Genomic DNA, 17,983 nt, shown 5'->3' with positions numbered 1-17,983 from the left:
CCACTTCCCCGCGGCTGGGGGGGGGGGGGCGGACAGGGAGGGCGTCTGAAACAGGACTGGTGTAGAGAAGGTGCTGGGTGCGCAGTTGTCCAACGAAGGGTTGAGCAACTGGAAATGGGGACATCAGCTGCTGCGCGGGCGCGCGCCGCAGGCCTTGGCGGCTCACAGTCGAGTGCGCGGGTTTTATCTCGTCGCGGGTCCCGGGGGAGGGACGCCCCCCTCCGACCAGCTAGCAGCAGGCGCGCCGTAAACACGCTACGGGGACGCGAGGATAAAGAGACAGACTCACGGGCTGGCGGAACACCCGGGTGTCGGGCGAGGCTACCGGTGGGGAGGGGGTTCTGTGGCAGGCTCGGCGACCCCCCCGCCCTGGCGTTAAGGCCCCATTGGGAGATCTTCCTCTATCCTCTCACTGGTCTCCACCTCGGGAATTATGGACTCTGCCCTGAAGCCCGGGGTCTAGCGATCGGGTGGGCGGGGGAGTGGTGCTCTGAGCGCGTCTCCGGGCGGGGGGCAAGTTCCTGGTGCCCTCGCCCCCTCGGGGCAGCGAAGGGGGTACAGACCGTGCTCCGAGGCACGGCCGGCGAGGCCCCGGCCCTCTTGGGGCTCAGACGCAGGAGCCACAGCCCTGGGCTGGAGTGGAAACGCAGCCTCTGCAGGCTCCAGCAGGGGACAGGGGTGGAGATGGGGGCGGAGGAGTCGGGGGCTCGGAAGGGGACAAAGAGCCGCCCGGCCTCGGGGGAGAGCGACCTCCGAGTCAGAGTCCCATTGTTCGTCGTGTCTCCGACTACGCTGGACTCTGGTGCCCCCGGGAGGGAGAAGCGGAGCTGCCCTCCGCCTCTCGGGCATTTGTTTATTTGGGGCGGGGGAGGCCGGGCGGAGGACGCGGGCTTGGGAGGGGGCTCGGCGCCCATTTCCGCGCGTCTCCTTTAAGGAAAGCCCTGCCCTACCTTTCCCACCGTTCCCCTCCCCGCAGCCGTACCTGCATTTTAAAAGCGCCCTGTAGCCCGGGGATTGGCCGAGGCCGCGTCCTCCGGGCGCAGAAACTTGAACCTCCGGGAGGGGAGGGGGGGGTGGAAGCCGGGTGGCTGGACTGTACCATCTCCTCGGCGTCCCCCGCGTGCGCCCCGCCCCTCCCACACACCCCCGGGGAGGCCCAATCGGATGGGCGGGAGGGCGGGACCGCGGCTCGAACGCGCCTCTGGCAGGGCGCCGGGCGGGCGGGCGCACGGCGCGGGGGGACGTCGGGGGCCGGGCGCGCCTCGGCCCGTCCCCTCGCTCCCCGCGGAGGCGGGGCCGGCCGGGGGCCCCGCCCCCTCCCCGCCCGGAGTGGGCGGGGCGGCCGGGGCTCCGGGAGCTGGGCCGGGGGCGGGCCTCCGCCTGCTTCGCCCGAACCCGGAGAGCGCCCGGCACGGCGGCCGCCGACGCAGCAGCGGTCCCAGCTCGCCGAGCCCCGAGCCCCCGCGGTTCACGGGCGGCCCGGGCGGACGCTGCGTGAGGGCGCGCGAGGTGGCGCGGGGCGACCCGCACGCGCCCCCGGCCGCCCCCTGCCCGTGAGCGGACCGGCCCAGCGCAGCCCCGGCGCGGGGAGCGCCGGCCGGGCGAGGGCGCGGGCGATGCCGCGGTGACGGCCCCGCCATGGCGAAGCCCCCGGCGGCGGCGGCGGCGGCGGCGGCGGCGGCGTCGGAGGAGCTGAGCCAGGTGCCGGACGAGGAGCTGTTGCGCTGGAGCAAGGAGGAGCTGGCGCGGCGGCTGCGGCGCGCGGAGGGCGAGAAGGTGGGCCTCATGCTGGAGCACGGCGGCCTGATGCGCGACGTGAACCGGCGGCTGCAGCAGCACCTGCTGGAGATCCGCGGCCTCAAGGACGTGAACCAGCGGCTGCAGGACGACAACCAGGAGCTCCGCGAGCTCTGCTGTTTCCTCGACGACGACCGGCAGAAGGGGCGCAAGCTGGCGCGCGAGTGGCAGCGCTTCGGGCGCCACGCGGCCGGCGCCGTGTGGCACGAGGTGGCCCGCTCGCAGCAGAAACTGCGCGAGCTCGAGGCGCGCCAGGAGGCCCTGCTGCGTGAGAACCTGGAGCTCAAGGAGCTGGTGCTGATGCTGGACGAGGAGCGCGCGGCGCTGGCGGGGGGTGCGGGCGGCGCGGGCGGCGCGGGCGGCGGCGGCGGCGGCGGCGCGGGCTCCCGAAGCTCCATCGACAGCCAGGCCAGCCTGAGCGGGCCGCTGGCGGGCGGCGCGGCGGGCGCGGGGGCCCGCGACGTGGGCGACGGCAGCAGCACGTCCAGCGCGGGCAGCGGAGGCAGCCCGGACCACCACCACCACGTCCCGCCCCCGCTGCTGCCCCCCGGGCCGCACAAGGCTCCCGACTGCAAGGCAGTAGCCACGCGCAGGTCCCTGGACGACCTGTCCGCGCCACCGCACCACCGAAGCATCCCCAACGGCCTGCACGGTAAGGACCGCGCGGGTCCGGTAGCGCGGGTCTCAGGCCCGCGGCCCCTACCCCCAGGGTGGGTCGCCACTTCAGACTCCTCCTCCGGCTGGTGTCCATACTCTGGGCTGGGGGGATGCCGCACCCACGCGCAGTGGGGCTTTGGGTGGTGTTTTTCTGGACACGGGATGGAGGCGTGGCCCTGCCCAGCTTCCGAATGCGCGGCCGGGCCGGGCCGGGGTCCCAGCGGACCCCAGAAAAGTTTCCCTCCTGTGGAACTGTCAGTGTTGGTGCGTGGCGCTGCAAGGCTGGCTAGGGACGCCTCATCCCAGCCTGGAAATCCTTGTCCAGGAGCGGGAAGTTTAGGGGGGCCGGGGAGAAAGAAAAAGCCTCTTCCAGTACAGCTGAATTTCCCGTCTTATTTGGGGCAGCAGGCAACCCCAGACCTGGGCAGCGTCCACGTGCGTGCCCACCGGAATTGCAGCTGGGCTCCTCTCGCTGCCTTGGGGGCTGAGAAAGAGCCGGGCAGTGCGATGCGACTCCCAGGCAGCTGGGCCAGGGGCCCCCGCGGCTGAGAGCCTTTCTGGTGTGCCATCAGCCCTGGACTCAAGGAGGAGGGACCTTTCTGAACCGAGACTCTAAGGCTTTCCAGAGGGATATGTGCTTGGAATGGATCCTGGCTTTTCTCCTCTGCCTACCTCTGTGCCTTTATCTGTGGAATGGAGTTTTCCTCCCTCTTGTGGATCTGAGGTGGAGATAAAGCTCCCCCAAGGGATTTGTAAACTGTGGGTCGCCGTGCAGGAAGTGTAGTAGTGGTAGGTGGCCCGGGTGTGGGTGGAGGACCTTTGGCCTCAGGAAAGCTCAGCTACTGTCTTCCACGGTGGCCCGGTGGCTGCTGGGCCCCCAGCTTGAGCAGCAGCTTCTGTTCCCAGCGCTCTGATCCGTGGCTCTCCCTGTCTCCTCGTTCTTCCACATTTTTGGTGGCTTGGCTCCCAGTTGTGGTGGCATTGTGCTGCCTGAACTATTTGCCTGAAGGTGGAGATTAAACAGCCCTTTCTGGTTTTCTTTGAAGGCTTTCCTAGTTCAGAGAAAATGTGTCTGGGCTTTAAATGACTGTCCTTCCCCAGAGTAACGCCTGAGCGGAGGAGGGACGCTCCCTCTCTGGTTTGATGGGGGCCAAGTGGCCTCTGTGGGGTGTTGGGGTGGGCACTGGCCACATGGAGGTGGGGAGAGCTAGCACAGCACAGTTTTTCCTTTATTTACCTTCGGAGCCTGCCAGTTCAGAGCAGGACTGGGTTGAGAGGGATATTTTGTTACTGATTAGCAACTCAGGTTTCCCTTTGTAACTCTGTACCCACCCCCATTTCCCACCCCAGCCTGCTGCTTAAGGCCAGTGGGTGGTTTAATTTGTCAAGGTTTCTTGGGTCTAGGGACTCAGGAGTCCCAGCCTCTCTGGCCTTGCTGCCTTGGGCGCCTTGGGAGGGGCAGATTTCTGGGCCTCAGTTTCTCCCAAGTGCAGGGAGGGATCGCTGCAGCCGTGTGGCTGGGAAATGAAACGTTTCTGGTTTTCAGCTGCGTCATCAATGACACTTGGGAGAGAGTGGCCCTGAGCACACTGCACCGAAGTGCTGGGTGCTGCTGTGTGCTCGCAGGGAAGTTCTGTCCTGCTTTGGACACAGAGACGCGGCCCCTGCCTGGCTCAGTGTTCAACCATAGCGGTGGATGATGCCCGAGCCGGGGACCAGGGGGTGCGTGGGAGCTGAGGTGTAGAGTTTCCTGCAGAGTTCCCCCCCCCCCCCCCCCCCAGCCCCCAAGTCCCAAGCTCTCTGGGAACAGGCGAGCCACAGATCTTGTGGCCGGGCTCTGTGTTGGGTGAAACACAAATTCAGCAATACTTTCACTGACTTCAGTTGCAGACAGGTTGGTGTTTACTTTTGTCTCTTGAAGTTCTGCGTGGCCTTGAGATAAATTCTCCCAACAATGTGAATAGGATGCCTGGAAACAAGGAAAGTCCCTTCTCTTAAAAATTACTTTTCTGGGGGCGCCTGGGTGGCTCAGCTGGTTGAGCATCCGACTCTTAATTTCGGCTCAGGTCATGATCTCAGCATTGTGAGATTGAGCCCGTGTCAGGCTCTTTGCTGGCAGAGTGGAGCCTGCTTGGGATTCTCTCTCTCTCTCTCTCTCTCTCTCTCTCTCTCTCTGCTCCTCCCCTGCTCGCTCTCTATCTCTCTCTAAAAATAAATAAAGATAAACTGCCTTTCTGTGCTCGGATCTGTAGTTTTACGTGGGGCGGGGGGCTGGAAGAGATGGGAAAGATAAAAAGCCTCAGTCTGGGTGGTGGAGACAGTGCGGTGGAGACTGGGCTTCTGCCTTACATACTTGGTCTCTGTTCATCCTCACGAGAACCCTGGGAAGCAGTATTAGCCCCATTTTCAGACGAGCAAGTGGAGGCTGAGAGAGGTTCTGAGCATTGTCTGGGGAAGCAGTGGAGATTGGAAGTGTCTTAGCACCAGTTACCTGGTGGGGGGAGGCTGCAGGGGGAGCTGTGGGTTGCTGGGCGGGGGTCATCCGGGGGCCGCGGGGGCTCGTCCATGGCTCAGGCCGAGTGAGGGCTGTCCTGCCAGGACTCTTAACACATTGTCGACTCGAGACCCTGGTTTGCTCTCGTTTGACATTCTGGGAAGTGTCACTTCCTTATCGGTGACCACAGAGCAGATGGTCGATAACCCTATTACCCGGAGGGGTCAGACTGTCTTCATTCGAATCTGCCTCCTCTTGGTCTCTGGGACAAGTTACTTAACTTCTCTGAGCCTCTCTCTGCTTTTCTGCAAAGCGGGGCAAAGCCCAGAGCATCCCCTTTATCCACCGAGGTCGAGGGAGGTCAGGATCTGCACACAGTGAGTCTCTGCAGTTGTCCGAATCCTTGTGCTGCGGATTTCTTCCCAGGCTCCTCATGAAAAAACAAAAGGGACCCCTTTGCAAAGGGGCCTGCCAGGCAGACTTTGGTGTTCTCTTCAAAACTCTGCTGTTTAGACAGCTCACCTGGACCTTTGAGACCATAGCACCTGCTCAGATGGGGACTGTGGCCCTGTAGTTACCTTGGAAGTGGCCAGGTGCCTGCAGCCGGGGTCGGGGTGGGGTGGGGGGGATGCCCAGGAAGGCTGCTGTGGCCCGGCTGCCCTTGGCTGGGTGGGGCCTGGCAGCCCAGAATGCATATGCAAACAGGCCTTTTTCCCAGGTTGTTTTTGACGAAGGTCTGGGCTGTGCCCATTGAAGTCCGGACTGGAATGCTCTTTGCTGTACTCAAGCGGGACAAATGAGGCAGGAGAACCCCAAACTCAAGAAAGTCACATTTGCCCCCTTGAACCGATAACTTTCAAGAAAAAGCATTTTCTTTTTGCTTTAAAAGAATTTTTTTAATGTTTATTTTTGAGAGGGAGACAGAGAGAGAGACAGAGAGTGAGTGGGGGGAGGGGCAGAGAGAGAGACAGACAGACAGACAGAATCTGAAACAGGCTCCAGGCTCTGAGCTGTCGGCACAGAGCCCCATGAGGGGCTTGAACTCGGCAACAGCTAGATCGTGACCTAGGCTGAAGTCAGACTGAGCCACCCAGGCGCGGTCAGACAAAAGCATTTTCAACAGTTTCCCTCCCACCCCTCCCCCACCCTTGCTTCCCCCCCTCCCCCCAAGTCCCTGTATCCACATCCTGCCCTCCCCAGGCACACCCTTGCCCATTCCCCTTTAACTAACCTAGGGAAATCAGGACCTCCGGCAGCCTTTGTATGGGCCCTGTTTACTTTTAAAAGTTTGGGTGAAAAATTTCAGCTTCTCAGAATAAGATGGATTTATTCTCCTGCTTGTGTTTTTTGTTGATTTCGAGGGAGGATGGAGTGAGGGTGGTCTGGACCTTGAAAAAAGGCCCTGAATAGGTCTTTTATTAGGGGTCTCCCAGCTCAGTACCTCCTGGGCAGGATCACTAAGAAGACGGCTTTTCCTCAGCCCAGCTAGGTCTGGGAGCAAAGGTCAGCGAAGACAATGGGGTAGGTTAGATTAGCCTTTCCCCCTCCCTCCCCAACCTGACCCTGACCTTCCATCCGGGGCCTTGGGGTGTCGGGCCCCCAGGGCCAGGCACAAAAGGAAGGCTGACCCTAAGAGGCTTATTGGTAGGTGACCCTGGGGAAGGCCAGGGCGTCCCCAGCACTTTACAGTTTACCAGAAAGACCTTCCCAGCCCTGACTCCATTATGCTCAGAGCCCCCAAATGGTCCCATATTGTAGATGGGGAAACTGAAGCTTGGAGAGGAGCGGTGACTTTCTCCAGGTCCCACGTGACCGCTTGGGGGACCTAGGGTCCATGTTGGGTCTCCTGTGTCAGAGTCTGGGCCTGCCTCTCTGTGTGTGCTGTCCCTTGGCCCGGGATGTTCTGTCTCTGTCAGGCTAGGAGAGACTCCCATGGGAGGCCCCACCAGCAATGGAAGGCCTCCAAGAGCTTGGTCCCTGGCAGATGGACACAGGGCCGGGGGCAGCTCCAGAGCCTAGACCTGTGTAGCAAAGGTGTGGCACCTCTTCTGGGGAAGCCAGACCCGGTGCCTCATCCCTGCTCTCCTGTGTGCCTGTGTGAGCCAGCACGGCTCATGGAGATCCGTAAAACGGGGGGTGTGGGCACAGTGCAGGCTTCTCTTCGCGGGGGGAGTCCTTCCTCGCTTCTTGTGTTTTCATTCCCTCGCGTCTCTCCCAGGCTGGCTTCCCTCTGCCGTGGTGACCCCACCAGACCCCCTCACCGTGGCCCGGCCTCTGAGCCCCTGGCACACAACTTGGGTTATAATATTGTCCCCAGAGCAGCATGATTAGCGAGGAAATCCTCTGCTGCTCGTAATCTGCCTTTTCCACCCGTGGGGATTTTCCACCCCATGCTTGTCGGTGTCATCAGCGCAGAGAACTGGACGCCTGGGACCTTAGGCGAGTTCCGGAACCTTTGTGGGCCTCTGTTTTCTCATCTGCAAAGTGGGAGGCTGTTACCAGCCTTTGGGTTGAGGGGAGCGGGGGGCACAGTGAGGCGTGGGCACTGTGTGACGTGACCGTCTTCCACGGGTTAGTTCTCCCCCCGCCTCCCGCTGGAGCGCTCAGTGCCGGGTGAAGCCTCGCCTTGCCACCTGCTCACTGAGCCCCTAAGCCTCAGTTTCCTCACCCGTCCTGAGGATGGTAACACCCTGGTCCCAGAGCTGGGCCTCCAAGGGTAGGTTCGGTGGCCTTCCACTGTTACCCGGACCCCTGCAGATGTGCCGCCTCGGGGTGGGGACGGGGGACCCCTGCCATGTGCTTGTGAGGACAGCCTTGTACCCGCCTCTTGTCAGAGCCAAGTGAGCCCTTGCCTAGTTGGACAGAAGGGAGACAGCATTTCAGCAGGAATACGGCAGCATGAGGTCTGCAGGTGGGTCTGACCGCCGGTGCCGAGAGCCCGGGAGGAGCTGGGGTAGCCCTGGGCCTGGACGCCTCCTCCGGTGAACTGAAAGAACTGAAACGTGGAGCCCAGAGAAGAAAAGCCTTGGGGCCGGGTTGCTGCTGCTGTAAGGCCGGGAGGGCTGTCAGCCCAGGGGGGTGCTGTGTCCAGCCTCTGGGGGAGGGAGCCCCACGGTTGCAGCCATCCAGCCTTTGGCGCCCACGGAGAAAAGGACCGAGAGGTCCAGGAGGACCCCGGTGGCTCTGGAGGTGGGCGGCTCCCCAGTGGGGGAGGTGTGCTGGCCACAGCCTGGAAACCGGGTAAAGGGCGTTCCTGACCCCACTGCAGCGGGATACCCCCGACAGCTCTGGGGATGCGGTTGTGTGAGTGGAGAACAGCGGGTAGAGAAGAGTGGAGAATATTTGGGAGGCAGAAGGGCGGGGCCGGGTTGTTGAGAGAGTTTGCCCTTCAAGCAGGAAGGACGACACAGGCACACGTTTATTGAGTGGTTACTCTGAGTTATGGGTGCCACGCACACGGTGATTCATGTGGGCTGGCTCAGGGCGTGGCGATTCCGTCGCATTCATCTGGTGGCTGTCATGGCCGGGCTGGGGACAGCAAGGGAGGAAGCCTGGAGCCTCCGAGGTGGCCGTGGTGATGGTGGCCACAGGAGAGAACCTTCCCTGCAGGTTCTCAGACCCGGCGGGTCTGCTCCAAAGCAAGGCTTTGGCCCAGCCCCTGTCTTCCTCCTTGTGACTTCTAGGGTCAGGCAGTCCTGAGCTGGTGGGGGCTTGCCCTCTCTTGGCTGTGGCCTTGTTCCGAATCCGCTCACAGAATAGGCACAGCCCACTGCCACTCTCTGCCCGTGCCTACAACCTGGGTGCCCAGGAGCCGTGCAGGGATGATTCTGGCATTTCAGAGCTGGGAAGCAGGCAGTTCCGTCTTCCTGGAGCTGGGTGACAAGGGCGCCCAGGTGCCATCCCCAAAGGCTTGGTGACAGAACAAGCTTGTCTGCTAAAGGGATGGGATGCTCCTTTGATGGTGAAAAGTCAGGAATGGTCCCCCTCCTGGTAAGCGCCTAGAACTTGCTGCTGTCACACATTCCCCTGCTACTGTCCCGTGCCCGCGTGGGTTGGCAGGGGCGGGTGGGTGGAGGGCTCTGGGGCAGGTTTGGAGTTGGGTCACCCAGTAGTGGTGGATGCCTGCTCTTGAACGAGTCCCTGTGATGGTCCCCAGCTCTCCAGGGAGCAGGGCAGAGAGCTCAGGAGTTTTATTGATTTGCCTGTAAATGTTCTTGGGCTCACCCTGTGCGTGGTGTTTGAACAGAGGGTGTGGAGCACTGTGGATTCTCTATTTTTTATCTATTAAACTATTCAAAAATTTTTAAAAGTGTTTTTATTAAAAGCTTTTTTTTAATGTTTATTTTTGAGAGAGAGAGAGAGAGAGAGAGGCAGAGCATGAGCAGGAGAGGGGCAAAGAGAGAGGGAGACCCAGAATCCGGAGCAGGCTCCAGGCTCTGAGCTGTCAGCACAGTGCCCGATGCTGGGCTCGAACCCATGAACTGTGAGATCATGACCTGAGCCGAAGTCGGACGCTTAACTGAGCCACCCAGGTGCCCTCCCAATTTTTTTTTTAATGTTTACTTACTTTGGGGAGAGAGAGAAAGACTGAGAGTGGGGGAGGAGCAGAAAGGGAGACACAGATGCCCAAACAGGCTCCAGGCTCCGAGCTGTCAGCACAGAGCCCCGCGTGGGGCTTGAACCCACCAACCGCGAGATCATGACCTGAGCTGAAGTCGGACGCTTAACCGACTGAGCCACCCAGGCGCCCCTGTGTATTCTTTAAGTGGGGAGCAGGAGAAAGGGAGGGGATGTTGCTGTGTAAAGGTTTGTTAAGTGGACCACTAACAGATAACTCTGGGTCCCCTAGGGAAAGCCCATCAGAAAAGGTCACAGCTGGAATTGCCAGGGCCTGAAGAAAAACCCAACCCAGGGACTTGGGGAGGGGAGTGCAGGTGCAGTGGGAGGGGCTTCACAGATCCCACCTGCCCCAGCTTGTCCACTACCCAACCCCCAGGCCTGCCCTCCCCAGTCACCCTCCACCCCCCTTGAACGAGATGTGCCTGGGCTCCAGGTGTTCCTTCTGCCAAGCCTAGACTCTTCCCTGGTCTCTTCTGCTTGTACTAACCTGCTGCACCTTTGGGGCTCAGCTTAGCTCCTGATCTTAGCCACCCCCTCTGCTGAGCTGCTAGCACCCCGAAGGGGTTGAAAGCCCAGGCGCTTCTGGGACTGAAAGGGGCATGATGAAAAACTCACATCAGGCAGAGAGGGCCCCCTGGGCACGTGTGGCCGGGCAGGTTCCAAGGCCTTGTGGACTGGAGCTCCTGCCCGCCCCCCCCCCCCCCCCCCCGTGCCCACACCTGACCCCGTATGACTTGCCACACCCCCTCTGAGCCTTTTCCTCAGCAAAGCTGGGTTCCCAGTGGGGCCCAGCAGGCCTTCTCCTTGCTGTGGGAGCCGCGAGGCTCTTAGCACCATGCCAGGCGTGTTTAAGTTCCCCTCAAAAGACAGTTTTGGAACCTGGCCCTCTGTGCCAAGGCTGTGAGTCAAGAGGACCAGGGTCCTGACCACACGGGCTCTGAGATAGACAGATGATGGACTGGGGGCCCCAGCTCTGTGTGGCCGAGCCCTGGGGCGGGTCCCCTTTCCCTTCCAGCTCTCTGCCCGTGCCTTAGGACTCCCGGCAGCTTGTCGGAGGTTTCCGGCTTTCCCAGGCACGGCATTTCCTCCGCCCTGAGATACCATCAGTCGCAGATGCCCTGTGCACTTAACAACGGCTTTTGTAGGGAGGGGAAGACCCTACAGTGAACGCACACATTCGTTCTAGGAAGCACCCCACATTATAACAGAAACGGGAAGGTGCTTGTCTTTGAGTTCAGGAAACAGCAAATGGCAAAGGCCTCTGGCTGATGGGGAGGCTGGAAGGAAAGGGCCACAGACCCCCGTCATCAGTGGCCCCGTCAGCTGACGTGCTCCCCACATCTGGAGATTTGGGGGCACAATGTGCCACCCAGCACCGTTCTGTGCCTCGGACCACACAGACACAATCACCGGCTTCTGCCCACTTCTGACCCCACTGTGTGCAAGTGACAGCCTTCCCTCCAGGCCCTCATTTTCTCATTTGAAAGATGGGGGGCTTGGGTGGACTGTGCTGAGGGTCCCAGAGACCCTAGCCTTCTCCAGCCCCCTGACTCAGTTTCTACAATGGACAGAGGCACAAGGGAAGGGCCTCCTGCCTGTCTTCGGTCGTCTTGGTGGTTTTGTGCCAGGTCCGGTGGTTGGTGCTCAGCTTGGGGCAAGTCTCACAGTTGAGCACCTGGGGTGACAGAGGTGCCCTGTCCAGCACTGGTTGAGGCTGAGACTCCTGCCCGGCCAGCCTGTTTTCGTGCAGGGCCGATGGGATTACCTCCCTTTGCCATCCGATCTCCTCTTCTGAGGCTAGGTAACGGGTTTGGCGCTGGGAGACCATGCTGGGTCCCAGTGCCCCGGTGTGGGGTTGGCTCGGGACAAGGTGAGGTTTCCTTGTGGGGCAGTCCTGTCTCCGCCTGGTCCACAGCCTCCTCCCCCCACTGGCATGACGTGGGTGCTCCGTGTACATCGGGAGAGGACTGGGGGTGGGGGGAGGCACCTCACGATGTGACCCTCTTGTTGCTTTAAATGTACTTTGGCCACCTGCCCCTCCCCCCAACCTCCCCATTTGCTCCATTTGGCACCAAATGGCCTTCAGCTACTTTAGGAAAAAAAAAAAAATCAACCCTCCCCCCCTGAGGGTGGGGGCTCGCATACTCTCCCTTCCCCGTCTCCCTTAACAAATTACCAAAAAATACACGCTTTTACCGGTGGTTCCTAACCGTGGCTGCGTATTAGGTATCGCTCGGGGAACTTTAAACAATGCCAGTGCCTGGACCTGCCCCCAGGGATGGGCCCAGTTGGTTCTGGAGGCTTCGGTGGTTGGGCAGGCTTCCCTGGGCATTCTGCTGGGCAGCCGGAGCCCTGTGGGAAGCTCAGGAGAAAAGCCACTGGGCCTGCTGGGGCCGCCCAAGCTTAAGATGGCCTGTTAGCAGGTGGGCCGGGGGCAGCCGCTGCCCCATGCTGGGGCGGCTGGGGCGGCTGGGGCGTCGCAGAGCCTGGCCGATTGGGGTGGGGAGGCTGGTGTCAGCTCCTGTTAGCAGGAAGGGAGAGAGAGGCCTGCTTGTGTCTCCCCTTGCTGACCTTTGCTGTGTGGATGCCCTGGGTGGCGGCGGGGGGTGGGGGCGGGGGGAGCTGCCTGGCAGGAGCGGGAAACTGGGTTTGAAGCTGGATGTGCATTTCCAGCCCTGGATGCACTAGACTCGCTCCCCTCCTCCTGTATCGGGCTGCCAGGCGTGGCCTTCAGCACCCCCACTGTGGGGTGCTGGCCCACCCCCGATGGGCTTGGGGGCCTTTTTAGGCTGCATTCAAGGGGACAGATGCAGGCAAGGCCTTGTGGCACTGACACCACCTCTATGGAGAAGCGTCGACCCATTTCCAAAAATAGCCCATCCCCTGTCAGGGGAAGCGTCTCTTTGTCTCCCCAAATCAGTCTTTCCGTCTCCCGGGCTGTAAGGCAATAAGGAGGCACGCTCTTGTCTTGGAATCAGAGGCTCCCGGAGCACCCGCCCCCCGCCCCCCACAAGGGCCTGATTGTGTACGGGCCCTGAATGTGCCCGCCTGTCACCGAGCGAGCGCGGCACCGGCTCCTCTGCCTAATGAGCCCGCTCTGGGAGTGGCCCTTTGTGGTGGGTTCCGGCTGCCTGTGCCAGAGCTCTCAGAAGGCTCCATTTCCCGGCTGCCCAGCGTCCCTCGTAGCTGCGGGGACAATGGGACGCTCCCCGCCTGCCCTTTCTCCTTGTTTCTGTCTTTTCCGTATTTTCTGGAGTGTGCACACCCCACTTTTATACCTGGACAGCAAATTGAACGGTGACTTTGTCCCTGTCTCAGCGCCGTCTGTCCTGGCTGGCCGGGACGCCCTCCTCTCTCCCTCCTTTCCCAGCCCCTCCTGTGGGACCTCCCTGCACCATTGTCTCCTTCCTCTTGTGCTCCTTCCCCTGCAAACAGGCTCATGTTTCCTGGTCCAAAGCAGTGAACAAAATCCTCTCCCTTCTGTCATCCTGCCCGCCCCCCCTCCACCCCAGCCCCAGGCCGGCCTGCCTCCTCCCCACCCCCCACTGACTGCTTCTTGGTCTCCGGCAGGCCTGCCCTGGAAAGGTGACTCTGGCTTTGCCCAGTGGCCTCTTGTCCTGACGTGTGGGTGGTGTTTGATGCCCACTCTGGGCTTGTTTTCTAGGACAGGGTGGGCTGGTTACCTCCATCTTCTCTGATAGGAGCTTCTGGCTCTCCGACCCCACCTGTGCTGCGCTAAGCCCCCTAGTCTCTCTGTCACCTCTTGCTGCTGTCTTGAGCCCGGGCTTCCAGTGGCCTACCAGTCACCATCCCATCGCCTCTGTCCTTTGGGTTTGGGTCCCTTCCTCCCTCACCTGTGTGCCCGTAGCCTCTGCCTCACCGGTGGCCACCTTGCTCCAAGGTTTCCTGGCTCGAGCCCCGAGCTGCACTGGCCACAAGTGACCGCTTCAGTTCCGTTTAATTAAGATTAAGTACCGTGGAAAGTTTCAGTTCCTGAGTCACATTAGCCCCCTTGCAAGTGCCTTGCACCTGTTGACAATGCAGAAAAGGAATCTTTCTGTCATTCTAGAGAGTTCTCTTGGGCGGTGCTGATTCAGACAGCTCCTCGCTGGGCCGTACGACTTTTCACTTGGCCCCAGAAGGAAGCGCTGATGCTTGAGCATGGTGTTGGGGCTCCCTCCTGTCCCCCCTCTGCGTCCTTCAGGGATACAGTGGGCCCTCAGGGCTGCCGCTGGCAGGATCGCTCTTTCCTACCTCCTGTACCCGCCCAAATCCTGCCCTTCCTCTGAGGCTTGGGGCAGCCCCCGGAGGTGGCCAGTCATGGGATGTGTGACCAGCTGCTCTTGTCTACTTGGAATCCTTGAGCCAGGATCCTGGTGGTGGCCCTACGGCCCTGGAAGCCACTGCAGCTGGTGGCCTTATGCATGGGTTCACATGCGTGTGCAGGAAACCCAAGCTCCGAGAGGCCACACGGCTCCAGGAGGCACTAGAGGTCTCCCTGCAGAGCCCAGCCACCAGCTTCTTATCCTCAAAATGAGGCCAAGAGGCCTGCAGGATCAGAAAACAAAGAAAATGGCTTTTAAAACAGTGGAGTGGAGTGGGGCGGGGCCGGGCAGGGTGGCAGCGTGGAATGGACTTAGGCCAGCCGCTGTTCCTTCCTGACCCCTCCTCTCCATCTAGGGAGCTTTCTGGAGAGGCTGCTCACCTGCCCGGGCTTGGTTAACCAAATCTGAGCCGTTGATTCCCACGGCTGTGGCCATGGCCGTGGCCGTGGCAGGTAGCAGGCCGCCTCATCACCTCAACTCTTGAGCTTAAATGAGCTGCCTGTGTCCAGCTGTGGGTCATTCCTGCGGCCAGTCCCTGGCAGGTGAGACCACGGGTGCCACACCTCGGGCTCTGGGGTTGGCCCCGTGGCTCGCTGTGCTTCCTCGTGCCCTTGCCACGCTTGTCCTGGTCCACACCCCCGCTGGTGTGTGTGTAAGCGGGGGTGGCGGTGGTCGGGGTGATGCTGGTGCGATCACAGCCGGGTGGAGCTCTCTCTCTTGTCCCCTGCGAGGGCCTCACCCTGGAACGAGGGGCTGATGTTCTCCCTTCTCTGACCTTGGGGGCCGGGAGGCTCAGAGGAGAGCTCCTAGTAAGCCGTCCTACTCCGGTAATGCAGACAGTGTGGACGTAGGAGTTACGGCAGGTGGAGGATCCCTGATGTCAGTAACCTGGAGGTTCCCCTATGACCTGCTGCTGCCTTCCCTACCCCCTGAGGGCATGTCCTGTGAGCCTGGGTCCTGCTGAGGGCAGAGGGCGGCTCCTGGAGAGTGATCAGGATGCCCTGGCGGTGCTCCCTGCCCTCCCCACCCTGAGGGTGGTCTGAGCCTGGCGCCTTTCATCTTGCCCTTCCCTCCACAGAGACCTTAATCCCTTTCTTCGGAGTTAAGACCTTGCTCCTGTGAGTGCCAGCCAGGTTGTGGACAGCGTGATCGGCTCCCCAGTGTGTGGTGCCGACGTGCTGTGGGAAACGCCGACGGAAAGACCCCTTGTTTCTGGTGCAACCCAAAGTCTGAGCATGAGGGAGGGCAGAGGGGGAGCAGCTGACCCCCCTGGCTCTGCCGTCTTCTCCCCTGAAACTTTGGCCCAAGCAGGCACCCTGGAACCTCCTGGCCTGGGACTTTATTTTAGGAGGAAGATGTCTCTTCTGGCCCCTCAGCAGCCCCCACTGCCTTCAGGATCAGCTTTGCCCTCTCCCCTGTGCTGACCCGTCTGCAGGTGCATTCACCAGGGTCCACGGCAGGGTTCAGGAACCCCCGGGGCCCCTGAAATGACTGTGTACTCGTGCATTTTTCCTGGGACGTGACCCATAGCTTTTAGAGTGATCCACAGCCCCAGGAAAGACCAATAACCACAGTAGGAGAGTTCGTGAAGTTCCTCCATGAAGCCTTCAATGATAACAAGAACCACAAGGTGAATATAATGCTTGCTCATGATCAGCAGCTGCACACAGGACACAGCAGTGTCGGGGGAGATGGAAAGGTCTTCCTCAGCTGACCGGGCGTCCCGGACACCCGACAGTCTCGGCTTGTGTCCGTCATCTGGCAGGTTTGGATGGCAAGCTCTGTGCCCGCCCCTGGCCGCCCTCCGTCTTTAGAGGTCACCACTTACACCTTCTTCCTGAAGCCGTTTGTGTTTATGTGTTAGGATCGTGCAGGTGTTTTCATGTAAATCTTTTTGGCTTCCTGGACTTCTCCCTCCTCGTGGTTTCCTTTCTGCCTTGATTTCTGCCTGAGCCTCAGTTTACCCACCTGTACGATGAGGCAGTTGGACCAGGTCTTCAGAGACTCAGAGATCCTGGAAGGACTTGGTGAAGTTCTAGGTGCCTGGGTCATCTCCGGGCGCAACCTGGCCCCTTCGCGTGCGGCCAAACCAGTGCCACTTGGTTGGTTTGTTTGTTTGCCTGGTTTTTGCTGCTCTGGGGCCTTGAGGACCCATAGTGGCCCAGTTTCTAGCCTCTGGCCCTCACTGTGCGAGTGCTTGCCCAGGTGGGGGAATGATCTGACCCAGAATCAGGAGGCGGCAGCCAGGAGGGATCGTTTGCCACTCTCCCCCTATAGGGAGATCATTTGCCAGCCCGTCCCCCTATAGGTCTCACCTGCCGCGTCCCCGAGGCCTCCAGGCACAGCAGCCCTTGCCAGCAGGAGCAGAATAAAAACAGGAAAGTCTTCTAATTTTCTTCTTTTCACTTTCAACCTTGACCCCTCCTCCCTCCTCCCACAGACCAGGCCTCTGGTGACTTTTGAATAGGTCTGCAGGCTCCCTTTTTCCCTGGCTAAATATACTTGCATTGGTGTCTTACTTGCTTTGATGAAAATGGCAGCTGGGAAGCATCCAGGGAGGCCCAGGAGTGAGGAGGGGGTGATGGGGGCACTGGACTGACCCAGCCAGGGACGTCTGACTTTGAAAGGTGTTCATTTACTCGCATGCTGGCCGGTGCTTTCCGCATCCTGGGTACCAGTGGTGTGGAGTGGCTTCGTGGGGAGGAAGGAGTCCCGTATCCATCTGAGACACCTGTCTCCCCTACATCATCCCTACCTGCCCCTCCCTGGTTTGCTGACTGTCAGCTGGAAGAAGCAGGAAGGAGGGTCCCCATGGCTGGACGCATCTGGGAAGCCTGGGTGGCCTCAGGGTGTTGAGGGCAGCATTAGGGGAGGGGTGACCAGGTGGGCGGGGAGGCCCGAGGGGAGGTCGAAGGGGTACTGGGCTGGGCTCGCGGGGTTCTCCCTGCAGATGAGGAGGCTGAGGCTCGCCAGGAGCCACGAGTGTGACAGGGCTTTGCTTGTTTGTGTAGCAGACGTTTCTGAGGCAGCCCGTGGCCTGGGGCTCCTGGCAGGAGTGACTGCCTGTTGCCGTGTCCTTCTGCACCTGGCAGTGAGCCTTCAGGGAGGTGGGGTCAGCCCACTGCAACGGCAGGGAAACGGGGGTGGCACCTCATAGGGTCGGAATAAGTCCGGGCACATCCATGCTGGTTTCCCATTTTGCCTTTCTAATAGATAAGGAAAGTAGCAAACACAGCCTCTGTCAGAGGCCTCGAATGGGACTTAGTTCTGACCGTTAACATCACACACTGCAGCTAGTTTTGGTCATGATTTATAGAGGATGGGGTGAAAGATGGGCTTGGAGGGAGCGACTGGCCGCAGCAGGGGTGTCGGGGCTGACGGAGTCCCGAGACACAGGTCTGTCCCGAAGCTGGTGATTGTGTCCGATCACATGCCCCAGCGCCCTTTATTCCTGTCCGCAGGTTGTATCCTTTTTTTCCCTAAAGTTTATTTATTTATTTTGAGAGAGAGAGAGAGAGAGAGAGACAAAGAGAGAGGGAAAGAGAGAGAATCCCAAGCAAGCTCCGCACCATCAGCGCAGAGCCTGATGTGGGGCTCGAACCCACGAACCGTGAGACCATGACCTGAACCGAAATCACGAGTCGGACGCTTAACCGACCGATTCATCCGGGTGCCCCTGATTGTATCCTTCTGATGCCGCGGATGATATGAGGCCTCCAGCAGGCCTGAGCTGTGTTCGGCAAAGGCTGATTCGCCAGCACGTCCCAGGTGAGGTGGTGGTTCAGTTACCTGGCCCCTGAGGGTCTGTGCCACCTGAGAGGGTCCCGAGGAACGGTCCTCATGCCCGAGCTCTGGCCGTGGGTCCACCTCTGTGATCCTAGACGAGTTGAGCAAACCCCGATGCCTCAGCTCTCGGCCTCTGCTAGACAGGGTGACCCGTCTGTTCCATCCACAGGCTGTTGGGGACGGCACACTGGTGCGTGTGTGTGGTGGCTGCAGCCGCTCACCCGGAACCCCGTGCCTTCTGCACATTCACTCTCATGATTCCCGAGAAGCCAGGGCACTTCGTTCCTCCATTTGACCAGAAGAG

At 60.6% G+C, this 17,983-nt stretch overlaps 1 protein-coding gene across 6 annotated transcripts in view; it reads left to right on the top strand.

Annotated features, from left to right (window-relative positions):
- Positions 1 to 1,350: 1,350 nt before the first annotated feature.
- The window catches only part of CCDC85C (coiled-coil domain containing 85C), a 79,097-nt gene continuing 62,464 nt past the window's right edge, over positions 1,351 to 17,983 (top strand). For 2 of the 6 annotated variants that reach the window (XM_045060500.1, XM_045060498.1), the window contains exon 1: positions 1,359 to 2,449. In XM_045060500.1, coding sequence (XP_044916435.1) covers positions 1,639 to 2,449 — 811 coding nt within the window. In that variant the 5' untranslated portion in view covers positions 1,359 to 1,638. Of the gene's footprint in view, positions 2,450 to 17,983 lie in introns of all 6 variants that reach the window. The other 4 variants (XM_045060499.1, XM_045060501.1, XM_045060497.1 and 1 more) reach the window with 4 other exon arrangements.

This window comes from Felis catus, chromosome B3, assembly GCF_018350175.1.
Source record: "Felis catus isolate Fca126 chromosome B3, F.catus_Fca126_mat1.0, whole genome shotgun sequence".
Taxonomy (NCBI): Eukaryota; Metazoa; Chordata; class Mammalia; order Carnivora; family Felidae; genus Felis; species Felis catus.
The sequence above is the reverse complement of the archived record's forward strand: the minus strand, read 5'-3'. Positions and strand labels throughout refer to the sequence as shown.